At 57.9% G+C, this 19,146-nt stretch overlaps 1 protein-coding gene across 50 annotated transcripts in view; it reads left to right on the plus strand.

The window, feature by feature from the left end:
- The window catches only part of ZMYND8 (zinc finger MYND-type containing 8), a 106,349-nt gene that overhangs the window by 72,817 nt on the left and 14,386 nt on the right, over positions 1-19,146 (plus strand). For 45 of the 50 annotated variants that reach the window (XM_089307870.1, XM_089307878.1, XM_089307871.1 and 42 more), the window contains 5 exons: positions 3,158-3,298; positions 7,504-7,656; positions 9,946-10,455; positions 15,488-15,865; positions 17,592-17,782. In XM_089307870.1, the coding sequence (XP_089163996.1) occupies positions 3,158-3,298; positions 7,504-7,656; positions 9,946-10,455; positions 15,488-15,865; positions 17,592-17,782 (1,373 nt within the window). The remainder of the gene's footprint in view (positions 1-3,157; positions 3,299-7,503; positions 7,657-9,945; positions 10,456-15,487; positions 15,866-17,591; positions 17,783-19,146) is intronic. The other 5 variants (XM_089307893.1, XM_051844960.3, XM_051844961.3 and 2 more) reach the window with 1 other exon arrangement.

Here is a 19,146-nt window from a genome sequence, read left to right on the forward strand (position 1 = left end):
TCTAAAGCAAAGAAATTTTTAAAATTTGAACTAGTAAAGCCAAAACAGAACACAGAAAAGCTTTGGTCTTGATCTTGAATCCTTGTGGGCCATGGATTTTCAGAACATAAAGGAGTGAATGCTTTTACAAATGCCAACAGTAAAGATGTTGCTGGTCATGCTGTGTGTGTGTAACAAGCACTTTGGCTCTCGTGGTTATAGTATGGGGGGGTAACAGTCACTCTAGCTGTCAAGTGAAGGGCTTCTATTGCCTGCTGGCTGCTGGGCCTGGCTGTCTGTCCATCCTCGGAATGAGATGGATTTGCATCAACACGTTTCAAATGTCATGCTCCAAATAATTTCTTTTTTAAAAAAAGCTTTATTTATTTACTTGAAAGGCAGAGATAGAATGAGAGACAGAGACATCTTCCATCCGTTGGTTCCCTCCCCAAATGACCGCAACAGCCAGCGCTGGGGCAGGCCAAAGCCAGGAGCCAGGAGCTTCTCCCAGGTTTCTCACGTGGATGTCAGGGGCCCAAGCACTTGGGCCCTGTTCTGCTGTTCGTCCCCGGCCACTAGCAGGGAGCTGGTGCTGCAGGCAGCAACTTAAGCTACGCCACAGCGCCGGCCCCTCCTGATAATTTCCAGTGTGTGTCGGGCACTTGCTGAGCCTCCCTGAGCATGGAGCAGTGGGTGGCACCCTCTCACCCTCTCTGTCCCCGTCCTTTCCAGAGGCGGCTCCCAGACACGGCTGCACCATCGGCTGCTGTGTGGCTTTCTCGGTCCCAGCACCGGTCACCTCTGGGGCCATGTCACAGGTTGTGTGGGTTGTCCTGGGGGGTGCAGGACATCTCCCATCATCCATCCGCTCTGTCCTGTACCTGCTGTTAGCAGCTCCACCCCCTGGGTGTGGTAACCATACACTGTCCCCAGTCCCCAGTCCCCAGTGAGAGTGTGGGCAGTGGGGGGTCTCTGTGGATTCAGCCAGCCACTGTTTGGAAATATTCAGGAGAAGTAATTGTGTCTCTGCTGAATATGTGTGGCTTTTTTTTCTAAGTTTTTTTTTTTTTTAATTTGTGTGAAAGAATAAAAGAGAGATCTTCCATCTACTTTTTTTTTTTTTTTAAGAATTATTTGTTTATTTGAAAGAGTTACACAGAGAGAGGAGAGGCAGAGAGAGAGGTCTTCTATCCACCAGTTCACTCCCCAATTGGCCACAATGGCTGGAGCTGTGTCCATCTGGATCCAGGAGCCAGGAGCTTCTTCCAGGTCTCCAACGTGGGTTCAGGGGACCAAGCACTTGGGTCATCTTCTACTGCTTTCCCGGGCCATAGCAGAGAGCTGGATCAGAAGTGGAGCAGCCAGGACTTGAACTGGCACCCATATGGGATGCTGGTACTACAGGTGGTGGCTTTACCCACTATGCCACAGCGTTGGCCTCTCCATCCACTTGTTCACTCCCCAAATGGCCACAAGGGGTCAGGGCTGGGCCAGACCAAAGCCAGGAGCTTGGAACTCCATCTGGGTCTCTCAGCTACATAGCAGGGGTCCAAGGACTTGAGGCATCGTGCACTCCTGCTTCCCAGGAGCTTCAGCAAGGAGCTGAGTCGGAAGCAGAGCACCCGGGACCCAAACCAGTGCTCAGACATGGGATGCCAGCATTGCACGCGGTGGCTTTACCCGCTGCGCCCCCGCACCAGCTCCACGTGCGGGCTTTTTTAAGTTACCACCCCCTCAAGGAAGTGGTCTACCGACAGCATTGGTGTTGTGTTATTATAAATCATCGAGATGACCTGGAACCTGAGGAGGATCGTATGGGCTATGTGCAAATACTATAGCCTTTTACATAAGGGACTTGGGCATCTGTGGATTTTTGTGTGGGGGAGGTCTTGGAGGCAGGCCCCATGGACACTGCGGGCCAGCCGTGCTGCTTCGATGGCAGGCACCTTGTGGACGATTGAGGGAGACACTGAGCCCTCGGGACAAGCTGTGGGTGCAGGTGCTTTGCTCAGGCCTGTGTGCCACCTGTGCACCTTGCACTGTGTCCGTTTGTGTTACCTTATCAGTACCCATCCTCCCTGCTGTCAGGAAGGGGTCACTTGCCCAGGGTTCCACAGGAAGGCAGCCGCTGGGCTGGGCCTTGAGCCCCCAGTGTCTGGCTCCTGGCAGTCCAGGAGCCTATGTTGAGAATGACGTAGTCAGGTCTCGGCACCAAAGCTCAGATGACCGCAGGTCTGGTCTCCACTTTCAACCTCAGCCTCTGTGTTGGGCAAGGGAGGAAATGGAGGCAGGCGCCCACCCAAGGGGCCACCTCCGTGCCTGCCTCTTTGCTGTGGGTGTGGGCCAGGTCTGCGTCTCTGTTCCTTGCGCCTCTGAGGAGAATCAGCCATTTTTGCATTTGTGCTGCACTTCGTTGGAGCTGTTTGTAAATCGGCAAGAACGGGGCAGACCCCACAGGTGGCAGGGCCAAGCCTGCAGGCAGGACCAGGAGGTCCCTGCACGGGTACTTGGGGCTGCTCTGCAGTCTGCTTGTTTTCCCGAAACAAACGGTCTGGTTCTCACCTTGGCCTCATGAGGAGGAGGGTGTAGGTAGTTTTCAGGTATTTTTGAAAGCTACTGGCATCTGTCCTCTGTCTTCCTGTGAAAGTTGGAAACACAATATGGAGCAACAAAATGGACGAGCACCTCCCTCCCTCCACCTGCCAGTGAGTCTGGCTTCTGTGCAGCCTCGGAAGCCTTTGAAATGGGAGCTGGAGACTTCCCCAGGGGCTGTGTCGCTGGCCAGCAGGTGTGGAGGCCTTGTGAGAGCCGCTCGCGGGCGCCATGCGCTGGGAAGCCTGCCTCCCAGGCTGGGCCACGTGGGGGCTGGTTTCCTCGCCATTTGCTTTGAGATTTACACCCGTGAACGGGCCAAACCAATTTCATTGGCAGCTTAGCCGATTGGTCTTAGAGCTTTGGGTGTAATAGAATAACTGGGGAGGCCGTCTTCTTTGTGGCTTTCACGGTTGAACGTTGGCTCGTTGTAGCCTGATGCTGCCAATAGTGGCTGGCGCCCTCACCCCTCCCCCAGCCACCATAATCCCACGCTGGTGAGGCCTCATCCACTTCCACGCTGCCCCCGCTCTTCCCCCATGCCCCGATTGGTGAATCTGTCACTAACCGTGCCATACTCTTCCAGCCTCCCCCGCCTCCACCAAGACGGGACAAGCAGGGAGCTTATCCGGCAGCCCGAGACCTTTCTCCCCTCAAGCGTCAACTCCGATCACGACGAAGACGGACAAAACACCCACCACTGGGAGCATCCTGAATCTTAACCTGGGTCAGTTGGAAGTTTCTGGAATTAACCTTGCAGCTTTGGGGGACTGCTTTTTTGCAAGCTGTGATGTGCCCTTTGCTATGACTTGTGAACCTTGAGCCTTTTTCCTTTGTACAAAGAATTGGAGAGTTGCAGCGACTGAGGGCGAGGCGAGGCGAGATCAGTTAAAGGAACAAGTCAGAGATCTCCGTGGGCTGGTGACTTGCAAGGTTGTTTGATCTTCAAGCGCCTCCTGCCAGGGCTGAGGAGCTCGCTTCCTGGAGTGCAGTAACTGCTCCGCTGCGGGCACAGCTCGCAGTTTCCTGAATGCTCGCCTCTCCTGGGGTGGTGCACTTTGATACACTGTTGCCTTAATTTGTCTTCCTCCCAGGAATTAAATTTTAAAGTATTGGATTTCAGTTGGTTGGTACAGAAACACTAGGTTAGGCTAAGGGGCTGTAGCAAGCAAAACGCTGGCACCAGGGTGGGACCAGCCACAACCATGTTTGAGGTCACTGTGTTATCGATATGCCCCATCACAGCCCCTCTGTGCAGACTGCTGTTCCAGCTGTGGGAGGTGGAGTCAGACCCTCTGTCTTGGGTGCTGCAGGATGGGTGCCCTGATGATGTGATGTGTTGGTCCGGTGGGAGAGACGGGCAGGTGAGGGGCAGGGTGGCAGCTCACGGAGGTGTGGGGTTACAGACAGACCTCTTACAGAAGGTGAGGGTCGAGCTGAGATTTTCATCACTGGATAAACCAGCCATGCCAGTGTCTAGGAAGAACATTCTAGAAGGAGCAAGGTGTTTTTTTTTAGAGGCTGTAGGCTAAGGGCTGACTTGGCTAGGAGGCTGCCGTGGCTGCATTCCAGTGAGTGGGGGAGGGGCACTAGTGGTGCCTGTGGGCATGGCGTGGGGGGGGGTGTTGAGCGGAGGAGAAATCTGTATGGATTTCTTGTTTCACAAGGAGCTCTGCTGCCTTGAGAACGCTCTAACCAGTTTTGTACTCCCCATCCTGGCACACCTGGCGGGGACTGGAGCCATTCTCGATGGTCGCACCTGGAGGAGCAGGTGTTACCGCCATCTGGTGTGGAGAGGCCAGGGCTGCTACAAAACATCCTGCAGGGCCTGGGACAGTCCCTCCCCTCCCTTCCCTGCCTCCCCTGCCTCCCCCTCCCTCTCCCTCCCCTGCCTCCTCCCTCCCTCCCCTCCTTTCACCTCCTTCCTTCCTCCTCCTCCCGCTCTCTCCCCTCTTCCTTCTCCCCTCCCTCCTCCTGCCTCTCCTTCCTTCCCTCCCTCCCCTCCCTTTCTCCCCCTCCCTTTTCCTCCTTCCCTCCCTCCTCTTCCTTCTCTCCCCTTCCCTTCCCTCTCCCCCCTCCTCTTAGGTGATGCCTTAATTACGCTGACACATCATGTCTGGTAGGAGAAGCAGGAGTCAAGAGTTCAGTGTGGATTCTGTAAGTTTGAGATTCCCAGTAGACCCCTAGGTGGGGCGGCCGAGAGGACAGCCGGAGGCAGGAAGCAGGGTCACGGTGGCCAGGCCTGAGCAGGTGTAGTTATCAGAATCTGGTTTGTATGTGGGATTGGGGCAGAGTGGGACCCCGTCAGCTTTGTGGGGGTGTGGGGCGCTGCTGGCATTCGATGGCTGCTGGCTGGAGACGTGGCTCAGCACCGAGTACGGGACAGTTCTCCACACAGGGGCTCCAGCCCCGACGACCGGCTGAGCTGTGCATCAGGTCCAGTGCCCCAGAAGGAGCCAGGGCCCTGGGTGTTGCAGCGATCAGCAGAGCCCAGAGAGCAGCACTGGAGGAGGCGGGGCCTCCGGGGGAGTGGCCCTGGGGCCAGAGGGTCTCGGGAAGGGAGGCTGGCCGCTGTGGGCAGCGCTAGCTGTGTGCGAATTCACTGCCTCTCGTGGCTGGTGCCCTGCACCGAGTGCCCTTTACAGATGGGGAAACTGAGGTTGGAGAGGAGGCTCCAGTTGCCCAGATCACAGAGGCTTCAGGGTCACCGCTCAGCTGGACTCGGAGCCCCCTGTTCTGTAGCCCAGGTGTAAGGGACCGCTGGGTGGGCCGCTCTGGGGACCCCAGTTCGGAGCTCCACAGAGGGGCTGCGTCTGCTGCCTTGGGAACACTCGTCCTTCCCAGCTGTGTGTTCTGCTGTCCCACGCCCTCCTGTCACCTCCGCTCTGCCGGTCACGCTTCCCCCAGACCGCGCTGTCACTGGGTGCCCTCGTGCACCCTGGGCCTTGGGATTTCGTGCTGCCCTAGGTGTTGGTGGGTGGGTGTGGCTGTGGTGACACAGGGAGGGAGGCTGTCTCCACTGGAATTCGTCAGTTGCAGGCCACGCTTCTCTTTGTCGTCAGCGTGAAAGCATGGAGTTGGGTATGGGGGCGTGTATGGGCAGGAGGGGCACTGGCTGGGCCTGATGGGAGTCCCTCGTGGGTGGAAAAGGCAGATAGTGGAGAGGAATTCGGTATCATTCTGTGGTTGCTCCGGGCCCGAGCGAAAGGCAGCGCTTGCTTGCCCTGTTTGTCCCGCTGGTTCACTCCCCAGATGGCCTCCCTGGAGCCCAGGTCTCCGTCCAGGTCTCCCATGTGGGTGGTAGGGGTCCAGTTAATTGGGCCATCTTCCACTGCTTTCCCAAGTGCACTAGCAGGGAGCTGGGTTGGAAGTGGCGCCGCTGGGATTTTAACTGGTGCTCTGATACTTGGATTGCCAGCGTAGCGTAGCATTCTGTGGCTTAGCCTGCTTTGCCACAACGAGGGCCCCTCCAACATTCTTTGCACTTAAATTTTAATTCCATTTTCTGTGAACTTGTGACATGCCCTTGGACATCACTGAGGCTCAGCCCGAGTGGTCCCCCCTCCACCCCTCCACAGGATGGAGGTCTTCTATCCGCTGGTTCACTCCTCAAATGGATGCAACGACCTGGGCCAGGCTGAAGCCAGGAGCCAGGAGCTTCCTCCAGGTCTCCCACATGGGTGCAGGGGCTCACGGACTTGGGCCATCTTCCACTGCCTTCCCAGGAGCATTAGCAGGGAGCTGGATTAGAACTAGAGCAGCCAGGACTCAAACCTGCACCCATGTGAGATGTCGGTGCTACAAAGGCCGTGGCTTTAACCCACTGTGCCACGGCGCCGGTCCCTACAGCTCTTTCTATAAACTGCCAGGTTGACAAGGGAAACCCAACAGTTAAGGCATCAGATCCAACACAGGAGTTCCTAACCTTGGCCAGCAGTTAGGACCTGGGGAACTATGAGACGCTGAGAGCCAGACCTGGGGCCAGCCCGCGCGGGTGGGGCTGACATTAGATTTTATTTATTTATTTATTTATTTATTTTTTGACAGGCAGAGTGGACAGTGAGAGACAGAGAGAAAGGTCTTCCTTTGCCGTTGGTTCACCCTCCAATGACTGCCACGGCCAGCGCACCGCGCTGATCCGATGGCAGGAGCCAGGTGCTTCTCCTGGTCTCCCATGGGGTGCAGGGCCCAAGCACTTGGGCCATCCTCCACTGCACTCCCTGGCCACAGCAGAGAGCTGGCCTGGAAGAGGGGCAACCGGGACAGAATGCGACGCCCCGGCTGGGACTAGAACCTGGTGTGCTGGCGCCGCAAGGCGGAGGATTAGCCTAGTGAGCCGCGGCGCCGGCCTAGATTTTGTTTTAAAGCTCCACAGGCAGTCGCTGTGTGTAAACAGGGCGAAATAGACGCTTGCAGGGGCTGGGGAGTTTTGCAGCCTGTGGGCCAGGTCCCGCCCCGCCCTGTGTTATAAAGAAAGTTTCACTGGGACACAGCCACACCCCTCTGCTGTGGCCACACTGGCAGCGGAGCCTCTGTGGTCTACCAGGCTGATGGTTCCGACCTGCTGGGCCTCTGCAGAGAACTTGCTGACCGCTGAGACAGCTTGTTGGTCATCTTACAGGGATGTTACTGGAGACCCGGGGGAATGGCCACTTGGGCAGCATCTTCCCTCTGGGGGTAGAAGTGAGAGCTGCGTCTCGCTGCCTTCCTGGGCCTTGGGGTGGGGTGGGGCCATCCTGGAAGCGGCGTTGTCCACGTCCGCACCGGGAGCAGCGCAGCCACCGTCCTGGGCAAACGGGCAGAGCGGCCCTCAGTCACGCGCGTCTTGGAGCAGGCGATAGCGGAGGGGTGATGAGCAAGCCGGCACTTGTGTGTTAAGGCCGTGGCCGCTGTCGCCAAACGCTGCGTCACGAGGGTGCCTGTGTCTTGCAGACCGCAGCAAAGCCGAGATGGACCTGAAGGAGCTGAGCGAGGCGGTGCAGCAGCAGTCTGCCCCGGCGCCCCTGACCTCGCCCAAGCGGCAGATTCGCAGCCGGTTCCAGCTCAACCTGGACAAGACCATCGAGAGCTGCAAGGCACAGCTAGGTACGGCGCACGGCTCGCTCTCCGGCCGTGCAGGGACGTCGCCGGGACTGCTTGTGTCTAAGATTTCTTTCTTCTCTTTAGATTTTTACGTTTTGCTTAATTGAAAGGCAGAGAGACCGAGAGAGCTCCTATCAGCTGGTTCGCTCCAAAATGCCCACAATGGCTGGGTCTACATCAGGCCAAAGCTGGGAACCAGGACCTTAATCCAGGTCTCCTACGTGGGTGGCAGGGACCCAGCTGGCTGAGCCACCACTGGGGCTTCCAGGGGCCGTGTAAGCGGGAAGCTGGGGTCAGGAGCCCGAGGCGAGTGCTGAGCCCAGCAGTCCGCCGTCTGAGGGTGTCCTAGGCCAAACGCCCGCCTTCTGGCTGCTTTTAATGGCTACTGTAACCTTGAACTATAGAAGGGCCACGTACCCTCGTGTGGCCAAGTCTGCTGGTGAAAGAGTTAGAGGGAGAGAGAGGTCTTCCATCCGCTGGTTCACTCCCCAATTGGCCGCAACGACTGGAACTGCGCAGATCCAAAGCCAGGAGCCAGGAGCCTCCTCCCTGTCTCCCACGTGGGTGCAGGGGCCCAAGCACTTGGGCATTTTCCACTGCTTTCCCAGGCCACAGCAGAGAGCTGGACTGGAAGAGGAACAGCCAGGACTAGAATTGGCACCCATATGGGATGCCGGCGCCGCCGGCAGAGGATTAACCAAGTGAGCCACGGCGCCGGCCCCCTCTTCTTGCTCCTTTTTTGTTAGTGCTGCTAATAACAGTTTTTACATTCGGGCCTCCCATGTGCTTCCCACGCACCTTGCTCTGTGCTGAGCCCCACGCCCAGACGGCTCCCGCAGGCAGAAGCCGTGGCCAGTCCTGGGTTGCAGGTGAAACTCCTGGGGCTCACAGCATGTGTTGTTTGCCTCAGGGGGTCACAGAGCTGGGAGGAGCAGAGCAGGATTTGGCTCGGGACCCAAGCTTTTCCTTTCAGAGGTCTGCTTGAACTTGAACCTTCTTGTCTGACCATTAGCTACCAGTAGTAGGTCCCGACGTTCATCCAGATCGGAGTGTTTAACTTTGACTTGGGTTTTTGTTGAGCCCTAGCGGAGCCACTGAGGTTCCACAGAGCTCTGCTGGGATGGAGCCCGGCTTTTACCTTTGGCAAGTCGCTCTCGGTGTCTTTGGGTGGGGACAGACCCCGCTCAGGGCGGCTGGCGCCTCCACCCAGGACTGTGCAGTGCTGACTGTGTTTTCTGTCTTCTTTTCAAACTTGGAGGCCTCCGTGGAGCTTCCCTACACCCGATGGCGATGGCGTTGGCGTTGTCGGGGCAGGAAGCGTGACGGTGTCCTGCGGAGCTCTTGTCAGGAGAGAGCGGGCTTTTCCTGGGGTTTGTGGTTTGAGCGTGTGGAATGCCTACTGCTTTCCACTCTGTTTGCCCGAGACCTGGAAATGCGTGGCCTTCCCCTTGATGCCTCCAGAAGTGGAGCCACCGTGGAAATGCCACGGCAGCCGGCTGCACCGGTGCAGGAAGGGCCAGGCCCCCGGGCTGCGGGGAAACCACACACTCCCCCCACCCAGAGGGGGCCAGCGGCTTGCTGGCTGTAGGCAGCCTGTGACCTGCTGCGGGCAGACTTTCTGTTCTAGCCACAGCTCTTGATTTCTGTGCAGAATTCCCTGACTTGGAACAGGGTGACACAGTCTAAGTGAGAACACCAGATGCAGACGCCTGGGTCCCCTGTGGGGCGAGGCCTCGCTCCCACCCCTTCACGCCTGCCCCTCCGCACCCGCTGGGCTGGTGGCCTGAGAGTTCGCATCCCGTCCCCCAAGGCTCTGGCTTCCTGCTTTGAGCCCTACACAAAGGGTTAGGGCTTTGAACGCTTCGGGCACAGGGCTGGCGAGAGTCAGGAGCCCAGGGTCTCGCCATGCCTGTGTCGTGGTTTACTTTACGGCCAGCGATTTCTCTGGGCCTCTGTTTTCCAATCTGTGAGCTGGATCATTTGAGGAATCTCTAGGCTTTCTTTCCGCCCCTCCCACTGTCTCAGCTGGTTAGCAGCGTTGTACATGTTGAGGTTTAGGTCAGCGCGCCCCCACCTTGCTTGAATACCAGTCCCGAAACCACCTCCAGACACACGAGTGGCACTGGTCTGCGGCCGGGAGCTGCGTCCCTTCCTCTGTGGCCCCAGCCGGCCCGCGTGACACCATGTGAAGCGTGTGTGCAGACCTCGGCTGCGGCGTGCGGAGCCTCTGCGTTGGGCCCTGCTCCCAGGTGCGCGGCTGCGGCACACGCCGGCTTTTCTCCTTGGCTGCAGGCATCAATGAGATCTCGGAAGACGTGTACACGGCCGTGGAGCACAGCGACTCCGAGGACTCCGAGAAGTCGGAGAGCAGCGACAGCGAATACATCAGCGATGACGAGAAGCCCAAGGCCGAGCCGGAGCCCGCGGACGACAAGGACGCCGGTCGGGCCGACAAGGAGCCGTCCGCTGCCAAAAAAAAGCCCAAGCCTGCCAACCCGGCCGAGGTGAAAGAGGAGCTGAAGGGCTCGCCCCCGGCCGCGGAGAAGGCAGAGCCTGCGGCGACGGCCAAGGACAAGGCCAGCCCCGAGCCCGAGAAGGACTTCGCAGAGAAAGCGAAGCCCTCCCCTCACCCCACCAGGGACAAGCTGAAGGGCAAGGACGAGACGGACTCCCCGACCGTGCACCTGGGGCTCGACTCCGACTCGGAGAGCGAGCTGGTCATCGACCTGGGCGATGACCACGCGGGGCGGGAGGGCCGCAAGACCAAGAAGGAGCCCAAAGAGCCGTCTCCCAAGCAGGACGGTGAGTGCACGCGGCCGGTCCCCATTTCTTCGTTGGGTTTCTAGTTCCGCCCTGCGTTTGTCTCATCCAAGGGGCCGTGCCCCTCTGGTGCCAGCTGTGGTTGGTGTGGTCCTCAGGTAGTGGGCCAGCAGAGCCTCGGCTTACACCAGCCCCCGCCCGCCTCTCACCTGTTCCAGGCGGAACACAATTGCTTTTCCTTTTCAGTTTTTTTAAAAAAAGATTCTACTGATTTGAGAGGGGGAGTTACAGACAGTGAACCATCCTCTGGTTCACTCCCCAAATGGTCGCAAGGACTGGAGCTGAGCCGATCCGGAGCCAGGAGCCAGGAGCCAGGAGCCAGGAGCTTCTTCTGGTTCTCCGAAGCAGGTGCAGGGGCCCAAGCACTTGGCATCTTCTGCCGTTTTCCCAGGTGCATTAGCAGGGAGCTGGATCGGAAGTGGAGCAGCCGGGCCTTGAACTGGTGCCCGTATGTGATGCTGGTGTCACGGGCTGGCTTTACTCGCTTCACCACAACGCTGGCCCCGGTCAAGTCATTTTTAGCCCAAGTAGCATCTTCCCAGCACGCTGACTCATTTCCCTAAGGACACTGTGAGCTTTCAGACATTTGACAGGGCTCAGCCGATAAGCATTGAATAGCTCAGATCTGGATGAGTTCAGCTTCCCTCTTCCTCCCTTCCTGCCGCCCAGTGTTCTCCCTGTGGGTGTTGGCTCCTTGGAGCACTGGGGATGGGCGGGCCCCGGGGCGCCGGGCCCCGCGTTGGTGTCCCATCCCGTTTGCGTTCAGTAGAGCTCAGCTCCAGGTAGTTCTTTGTCCTGTGCTGGCAGGAGTCGGCTGCCCCTGGTAGTTCTTTGTCTTGTGCTGGCAGGAGTCGGCTGCCCCAGCTTCTCCCCATTAGGCAGACGGTGCCAGTATCCCCTGCGGGCTACAGCTTGCCCCACTGAGGGCCGCTGCACCTGTTGTGGTCTGAAGCCTCCCAGGGCCCAGCCCGTGAGCAGACCCTCTGGGAGGAGAACAGGGGCTTTCAAAGGGTGCCCTTCCCACAGCCCAGGTGGTCAGCGTAGTTTCCAGCTGGCTTGGCAGGCGGGCGAGGGTCGTGAGGAGTTCATTGAGGACCCGGGAGAAGCCTGGCCTGGGGCTGCCGCCCTTCTGCCTGGAGCTCCCTTCCCAGCTGCCTGTGGTTCTCAGTCCTGCGGCTGACCGCGAGCCCGCGGTGACAGGAGAGAGGGAGCCGCCGCTGACTGCCCTGGAGTGGAGAGAGAAGGGATTGGTGGGCAAGCAGGAGGCAGCAGCCCAGGGCCATCTCCTAGGCGAGAGGGGCGCAGAAAATGCTCCTTGTGCTGAGGATTGGGGTTGAGAGACGGTGTCCCCGGTTGCAGAGAACACTGCGGGGGGCTGGCCTTTGTCCCCCGAGGGTGTGGTGGGGGCAGGGCTCCCGTGACGCCCACGCCAAGCCCTTCTGTCTGGAACGGCTCTGCATTGATTCCCGCTACGCCCCTTCGTCGTCCAGAAAGGCTTTGCAACGGATCGACAGGTGGTGTAGCCCTGAAACAAGAGGGAAGACACAGAATGGAAGGGCGGTGAGGGCAGGCGGGCAGAAGGGCCTGGCGAGAGCTATGCTGCCGGCGCGCCCTGTTCCGGCTTCAGAATCGGGGGGCTGGGCTTCCGTTTTGGGTCTGAGCTCCTAGCCATGAAGCGAGCTCGTGCGGTGCCCCACATAAAGGCGTCTCCGCTGGTGAGAACTGGAGTTCTTCCTTGCACTGCTGCGCAAGGCCGATGGTAATTCACGAGTCCGTCTGAGCAGGTCGCCAGGGTTTGGCTCCTGGAGAGCTGGCTTCAGGTCACCCCACAGAGTGTCCTCTCCGCCACCAGCTCTCGCTTCGGAGCTTATTAACGGGCGGGGCTGTGCTGGCCTTGGAGCTAGGAGAGCAGTGTGTGTGGCCAGGGAGGCCGTCTCAGCGTGCGGGGACAGGGCCTCCCGCAGGCTTCCTGCCCAGGCTCACCATCACATCAGCAAGTCCCATCCTTCCCCCAAGGGGGCGCTAGTTCTTTTTTTTTTTTTTTTTTTTTTTTTTTTTTTTTTTTTAAAGTCTTTCCTCCATGTGCCAGAGACCAGTGACAGATTCTGGAATGATCAGGTCAATCTGATGGTGACCCATTGTGAGAGCCTAAGAAATGCACCCTTTTTGGGGCATTAAGTGTTTGGTTTTATATGCTCTGAATTTCTAGGGTAAAGTTCCTGTACCCTCTTTGTTTTTGTTTTCTTTTGTTTTGTTTTTGTTTGTTTTTTTTTTGGGGGGGGGGCTTGGTAAACTATCAGAATTCCCATTGAAGTTAATGTATTAAAATCTAAGTGATGACCCCACATGGTATTTCAAGCCTGACATCTTTTCAGATTGTACATTTTTTTAAAGATTTATTTATTTGAAAGGCAGAGCTACAGAGAGAAAGAGGGAGAGATTGAGATCTTCCACCTGCTGGGTCACTCTCCAGTTGCCACATTGGCCAGGGTTGGGCCAGGCCAAAACCAGGACCCAGGGGCTTCATCTGGGTCTTCCGCGTGGGTGCAGGGGCCCAGGGACTTGGGTCATCCTCTGCTGCTTTCCCAGGCCATTAGCAGAGAGCTGGATTGGAAGTGGAGCAGCCGGGGCTCAAACCGGCGCCCATATGGGATTCCAGTGCTGCAGGCGACAGTTTTACCCACTAGCTCACAACAGCTGGGGCTGGGCCAGGCTGAAGGCACGAGCCTGTTACTGAGTCCAGGTCCCCGATGTGGGTGGCAGGAACCCAAATACTTGAGCCATCACCTGCTGCCTGTCAGGGTGTGTGTTTGTAGGAAGCTGGATGGGAAATGGAGCAGGGACTTCGGCTGAGTCACTGGATGTAGGATGTGGGCGTGTTCACCACTGAGCCCTCTGCACTCTTTTTTTTTTTTTTTTAAAGAAGAAAACCAGCTGGAACTTTGTGTAAGTCAGGAGAGAAGTGACCTTTTTGTGGTCAGCAGTCGCAACGCATGTTTTGGTCTCATGGCTGAAAAGGGAGGCAGTGAAGGTGTCTCTGCAGGTTAGCAGCCCTGGCAGGCACTGTGTGGTGCCTGGCTCTTGGAGGCACCCAGCCTAACGCCTCTTGTGTACACGCAGGCAGGTGGGGACTGTGTCTACTATCTGGCAGGTCACCCAGAAGGACCCGAGGAGGCCCCCTTGTCCCAGACTCTTGCCCACCAGGTTGGCTGCACCTGCCTCTCTGGGGCAGCAGGTGGACCCTGGAAGCAGCCCCCAAGGCGCAGGAGTCAGCTTGTCTCTTTCCCTCGCTCCCCTTGGCTTCCTGAAACCCACAGCTGCCCGGGTCCTCCCGAGACGAATCCAACTCCAGTCTTGCCGGGTGGAGTAACTCTAAGAGGACGGGCGTATTCCTCGCCGAAGGCGTCTGGTGTCACGGCCCGTGCGCGATCGGGGTGCTGGCCCGCATGTGTGTTGCCTGGGGGCCAGTTCACCTCATGTGGCCGAGACCTCTGCAGAGAGGACCGACCACTCAGTAAAGGAGCACCCTCGTGGCCACCTGCTCTGGCTCGCCCCTGCCTCCCAGCCAGTCCTCACCAAGTCCTCCCCTATCCCAGACGCGTCCCCCCCAGATCCTCACTCTGCCTGTGGAATCCCCCCAGCTCCTGCGAGGAGTCGCCCTCCGTCCGCCAGTGCCTGTCACCCCGAGTCGCTCTCGGTCACCGCTCTCAGGCCCTGCCTGATAATTCTCGACCTCAATGTGCAGTCCTTGAAGCAGAAGTCAGACTCACGTTAGACTTCAGCGTGCGCCCACTGCGCATTGGCAGAACCAGCTTTGCCGGGCTGCTGTGGAAAACCACAGCCAGCACCCAAGCCGTGCTCCTGACTTCTGGCGAGAACCCCACGGGTTCCTCTCGGGGCTGGGGGTCGAGGCTGTCCACACTACGCGGAGACTTTGACCTGGAGGGAGCCAGCAGAGACAGAGGGGCACCTTCCATGTGGGGCTGCTCAGCGTGGTTGGTGCCTGGCTGTTAGGCAGCTGTGGGTCCTTATTTTTATAATATTTCGTAAATTAACGAACTCACTTTTTTTTTAAAAGCTGTATTCCCTACAATATTGCTTTAAATACCTTTCTTTTTAAAAAAAATATTTTATTTATTTATTTAAGAGGTAGAGTTACAGAGAGAGATATATAGAAAGAGGTCTTCCATCTGCTGGTTCACTCCCCAAATGGCCGTAGTGGCCTGAGCTGTGCCAATCCAAAGCCGGGAGCCAGGAGCTTCTTCCAGGTCTCCCACTTGGGTGCAGGGGCCCAAGGACTTGGGCCATCCTCCACTGCTTTCCCAGGCCACAGCAGAGAGCTGGATAGGAAGAGCAGCCGGGACTCAAACCAGTGCCCATGTGGGATGCTGGCACCGCAGGCAGAGGCTTAGCCCACTATGCCACAGTGCCGGCCCCCATGGGTCCTTCAGGGTCCATGTTTGTAGGCCCCTCACCAAAGGGGCTGCTGCAGAGTTGATGTGGCGGGCTGCTTCTCAAGGTGCTTACAACACATTGCTCTTTTCTTTTTCTTTTTAAAGATTTATTTAATTTATTTGAAAGGCAGAGTTGGAGAGATTGATCTTCCATCCTCTGGTTTGCTCCAAAATTGGCCACAACGGCCAGGGCTGGTCCAGGCAGAAGCAAAGAGCCAGGGACTCCATCCAGGTCTCCCCCGTGGGTGGCAGGGGCCCAGGGACTGGAGCCAGTGCTGCTTTTCGGGTGCGTTAGCAGGGGGTTGGACCAGAAGCCGGGCAGCTGGGCAGCTGGGCCCATACTGATGTGGGATGGGTGCCGCGAGCAGGGCCCAGCCAGCCCCCTCTACACCGCGCTCTGACTTTGCCAGCCGTCCAGTGATTCCGTTCCCCCACCGCTTTGGCCCCGGGGGAGGGCGGTGAGAGTGTTCCTGCTTGCTTGCTTCCCCTGGAGCTCGCCGGTGTCACCGCCGGCTGCTGTCCCGTGGCCATTTACCTTTCTCCCCATGTGTCGGTCTCAGTTGTAGGGAAAGTGCCACCGTCTGCCGCGGCGGGCAGCCAGTCTCCCCCGGAAACGCCGGTGCTCACCCGCTCCTCCTCCCAAACTCCCGCGGCTGGTGTCACAGCCGCCACCAGCGCGACGTCCACGGTCACGGTCACGGCCCCGGCCACCGCCGCTGCAGGAAGCCCGGTGAAAAAGCAGAGGCCGCTTTTGCCGAAGGAGACTGCCCCGGCCGTGCAGCGGGTCGTGTGGAACTCATCAAGTAAGTTTCAAACGTCCTCCCAAAAGTGGCACATGCAGAAGATACAGCGCCAGCAGCAGCAGCAGCAGCAGCAGAGCCAGCAGCAGCCTCAATCTGCCCAGGGGACGCGCTATCAGACCAGACAGGCTGTGAAAGGTACCGCGCCTCCCCTCTGCGCTCCGGGGCGCCCGCTCCCTTTTGGCCACAGTGACAGGAGAAAAACCATTGCTGTTTCCGTTTTTTTTTTCCATCCCATTTCTTTCCTGGCCCCTGACGCCTGGAGGCCTTGCACATTCCATCCGATGTTACTTTGAAAAACTGATTTGCAATTTTTTTTTTATTTAAAAAAAATTTTTTTTCCACTTTGTAAAGGATACTCGCGTCTATGTTCTCCTTGAGAAAGGGACACTGTACGCCGACGTCTGCTGTCCCGGTCACCTTTCATTTCCCTCCCCTCCTTTCCTGAGTGGCCACTACGGACGGATTTGAAACCCATTCCCAAGCATGAGTGCATATATACTTTATATATATATATGATGTTCTAGAAATAATTCCTTTTTTTCCTTTTTTCTTTTTTAAAGCATAAAAATGGTAGCCTACTTGCTTTTTCCCACCCATCAGCATGTTTGGAGGTCCGTCTGTGTCGGTACTTACAGCTCTGCCTGATTTCTTTTTGGACTGCTGCGTAGTATTCCGAGTTTCCTTTAAGCATTCCCCAGCTGGAGCGGGCATGTAGGTTGCTTCCAGGTTTTTCCTAGTGCCAACAGCGCTGCAGTGAGTGCCTGAGTTTCCTTGTACGCGTGGGTGAACCTCGTGGTGTTCCTTTGCCAGTGGGGCGAGTTGATAGCAAAGGTGACCTTAGGCACGAGGGGTTGGTGACCCAGGGGAGGCGGGCCGGCCTCCGGAACCCCTTGTGCAGGGTCCGCAGCCCCCCCCCCCCCCCCCCAGCCGTGCAGAGGCCCCATCTGTAGCCGATCTTAAGGCCAATGAGCTACTGAGCCGATTGTCAGCTGATCCCGATCTCAGGCCGCGCAGAAGTCTGCACGGAGAGCTGGGACGCTTGGGGGAGAGCCCCGGAGGAGCGGGGGAAAGGAGGGGACAGGTAGCCAGAGCCTGGTTTGGCTTCCGCCCGCCCCTGCGCGGGTTTCAGTGGCCCGGCTGACCGTAACCACTTGGATAAACACAGGTGGCGGCCGGGCGGATGGATGTCGCTGCTTTCTAAGTTGCTGGGCCCGAGCCAGTGGAGCTTGGGACTGCGGCCCGCGTGCTCTGTCTCCACGCCCCGTCAGCATCCCGGGCGCTTTCCCGGGCTGGGGTTTGAGCGCCGCCAGGAAGGGGCTGGTTGACAGCCAGCTCTGAACTTTCAGAGGGTCTTTGTCACCGTGAGCCCATCTGGTGCCCAGGGCACGATTCAGTCGGTGGTATGCCGCTGTCCTCCGGCAAAGGCCGGCACAAGCTGAGACCTGCTTGTGATCTGTCCAGAGGTGAAGGGGCCCTTTAAAGGGAGAGCCAGGGAGCAGCGCGGTTGGGTCAGGGCAGCAGGGGAGGCCGGGCCACGTGAAACCCCTCTGCGTTTGCCTCTGGAGGTGTCAGGGTTCTTGTGCTTCCGCAGAGCCTGGGAGGCAGGAGCCCGGCGCTCAGGTGCTGCTGGACACCTGCACATTTGGGGGCAGCCTTGAGCTTGCTCTCCAAAGGGGCCGAGGTCATCCGAGCAGGCAGCCTTGACCTTGTCGCAGGCCGGAACTGGGGCCTCGGGGAGAGGAGGGCTCAGTGAGCCTGGCCAGAGCTGGCTCAGAGGGTCCTTGCCGCCTGCCTGGAAGCGGGGAAGCTCGCAGGGCGCCCCTCCCTCCCCCGTGGATAACCAGGGTTCTTTGCTTCACAGCTGTGCAGCAGAAGGAGGTCACGCAGAGCCCGTCCACGTCCACCATCACCCTGGTGACCAGCACACAGTCGTCGCCTCTGGTCACCAGCTCAGGGGCCTCGAGCACTCTCACGTCCTCGGTCAGCGCTGACCTGCCCATCGCCACCGCCTCGGCCGATGTCGCCGCGGACATTGCCAAGTACACCAGCAAAGTGAGTGGCCGGGGGTGCGGGGCACGCACTGGGGGGTGGAACCTGGAGTGGCAAAGGCCCTGTTTTCACGGAGGACCTCCACGAGCAGATTGTCTTGTTTGGGTCTAAAGTTGGTGCCCAACAGAGAAACTTGGACACTCTCACGCACTCCAGGAGGGCCTAACCAGGGTACTGAATTTTAAGGCAGATAGAAAGAAACAGAGATCTTAGATCTGCTGATCCAGTCCTCAGATGCCCATAGCAGCTGGGGTTGGGTCAGGCTGGAACCAGGAGTTGGGTCTCCCATGTGGGTTCCAGCGATCCAAGCAATGGAGCCATCCCCCTGCTGCCGCCCAGGGTGTGCTTTTGCGGGAAGCTGGAACCGGCAGAGGATCTGGTGCCAGAACTCACTCACTCCTGTGTGAGATCTGGGTGTCCCAAGCAGTGTGTATTTATTTATTTGAAAGTCAGAGTTACACAGAGAGAGAAGGAGAGGCAGAGAGAGAGAGAGAGAGAGAGAGGTCTTCCATTCGCTGGTTCACTCTCCAGATGGCTGCAATGGCTGGAGCTGTGCTGATCCGAAGCCAGGAGCCATGAGTTTCCTCTGGGTCTCCCACTTGGGTGCAGGGATCCAAGGACTTGGGCCATCTTCTACTGCTTTCCCAGGCCACAGCAGAGAGCTGCGTCGGAAGTGGAGCAGCCGGGACTCGAACCGGCTCCCATATGGGATGCCGGTACTGCAGGCCGGGGCTTTAACCCACTGCACCACAGCAGCAGCCTGTAAATCTGATTTTTTTTTTTTTCCATTTAAATCAACTTAGCTTAAAAACCCAAATAATAGGAAGGTTAACCTCATCAGATACTGTTCCTTGTCAAGGCTTGGAGCCCAGATCCCTTTTTCTTTTTCCTTTTTTTTTTTTTTTTTAAATTTTTTTTTTTTGACAGAGTGGACAGTGAGAGAGAGAGAGAAAGGTCTTCCTTTGCCATTGGTTCACCCTCCAATGGCCGCCACAGCCAAAACGCTGCGGCCAGCTGATCCGCACCGCTGATCCGAAGGCAGGAGCCAGGTGCTTCTCCTGGTCTCCCATGGGGTGCAGGGCCCAAGCACTTGGGCCATCCTCCACTGCACTCCCTGGCCACAGCAGAGGGCTGGCCTGGAAGAGGGGCAACCGGGACAGAATCCGGCGCCCGACCGGGACTAGAACCCGGTGTGCCGGCGTCACAGGCGGAGGATTAGCCTAGTGAGCCGCGGCGCCGGCCAGATCCCTTCTTCTTATTCTGAACAAGGGAGAGTGACACGAAGGTGTTGGGACCTTCTGGCCCAAGTCAGCTGTGGGACTAGGAGGGAGTTGAAGGGGGGGTACCTGTGTCATTACTGATCTAAG

Source organism: Oryctolagus cuniculus, chromosome 11 (assembly GCF_051225735.1).
Source record: "Oryctolagus cuniculus isolate XC-2025 breed Fujian yellow rabbit chromosome 11, ASM5122573v1, whole genome shotgun sequence".
Lineage (NCBI taxonomy): Eukaryota > Metazoa > Chordata > Mammalia > Lagomorpha > Leporidae > Oryctolagus > Oryctolagus cuniculus.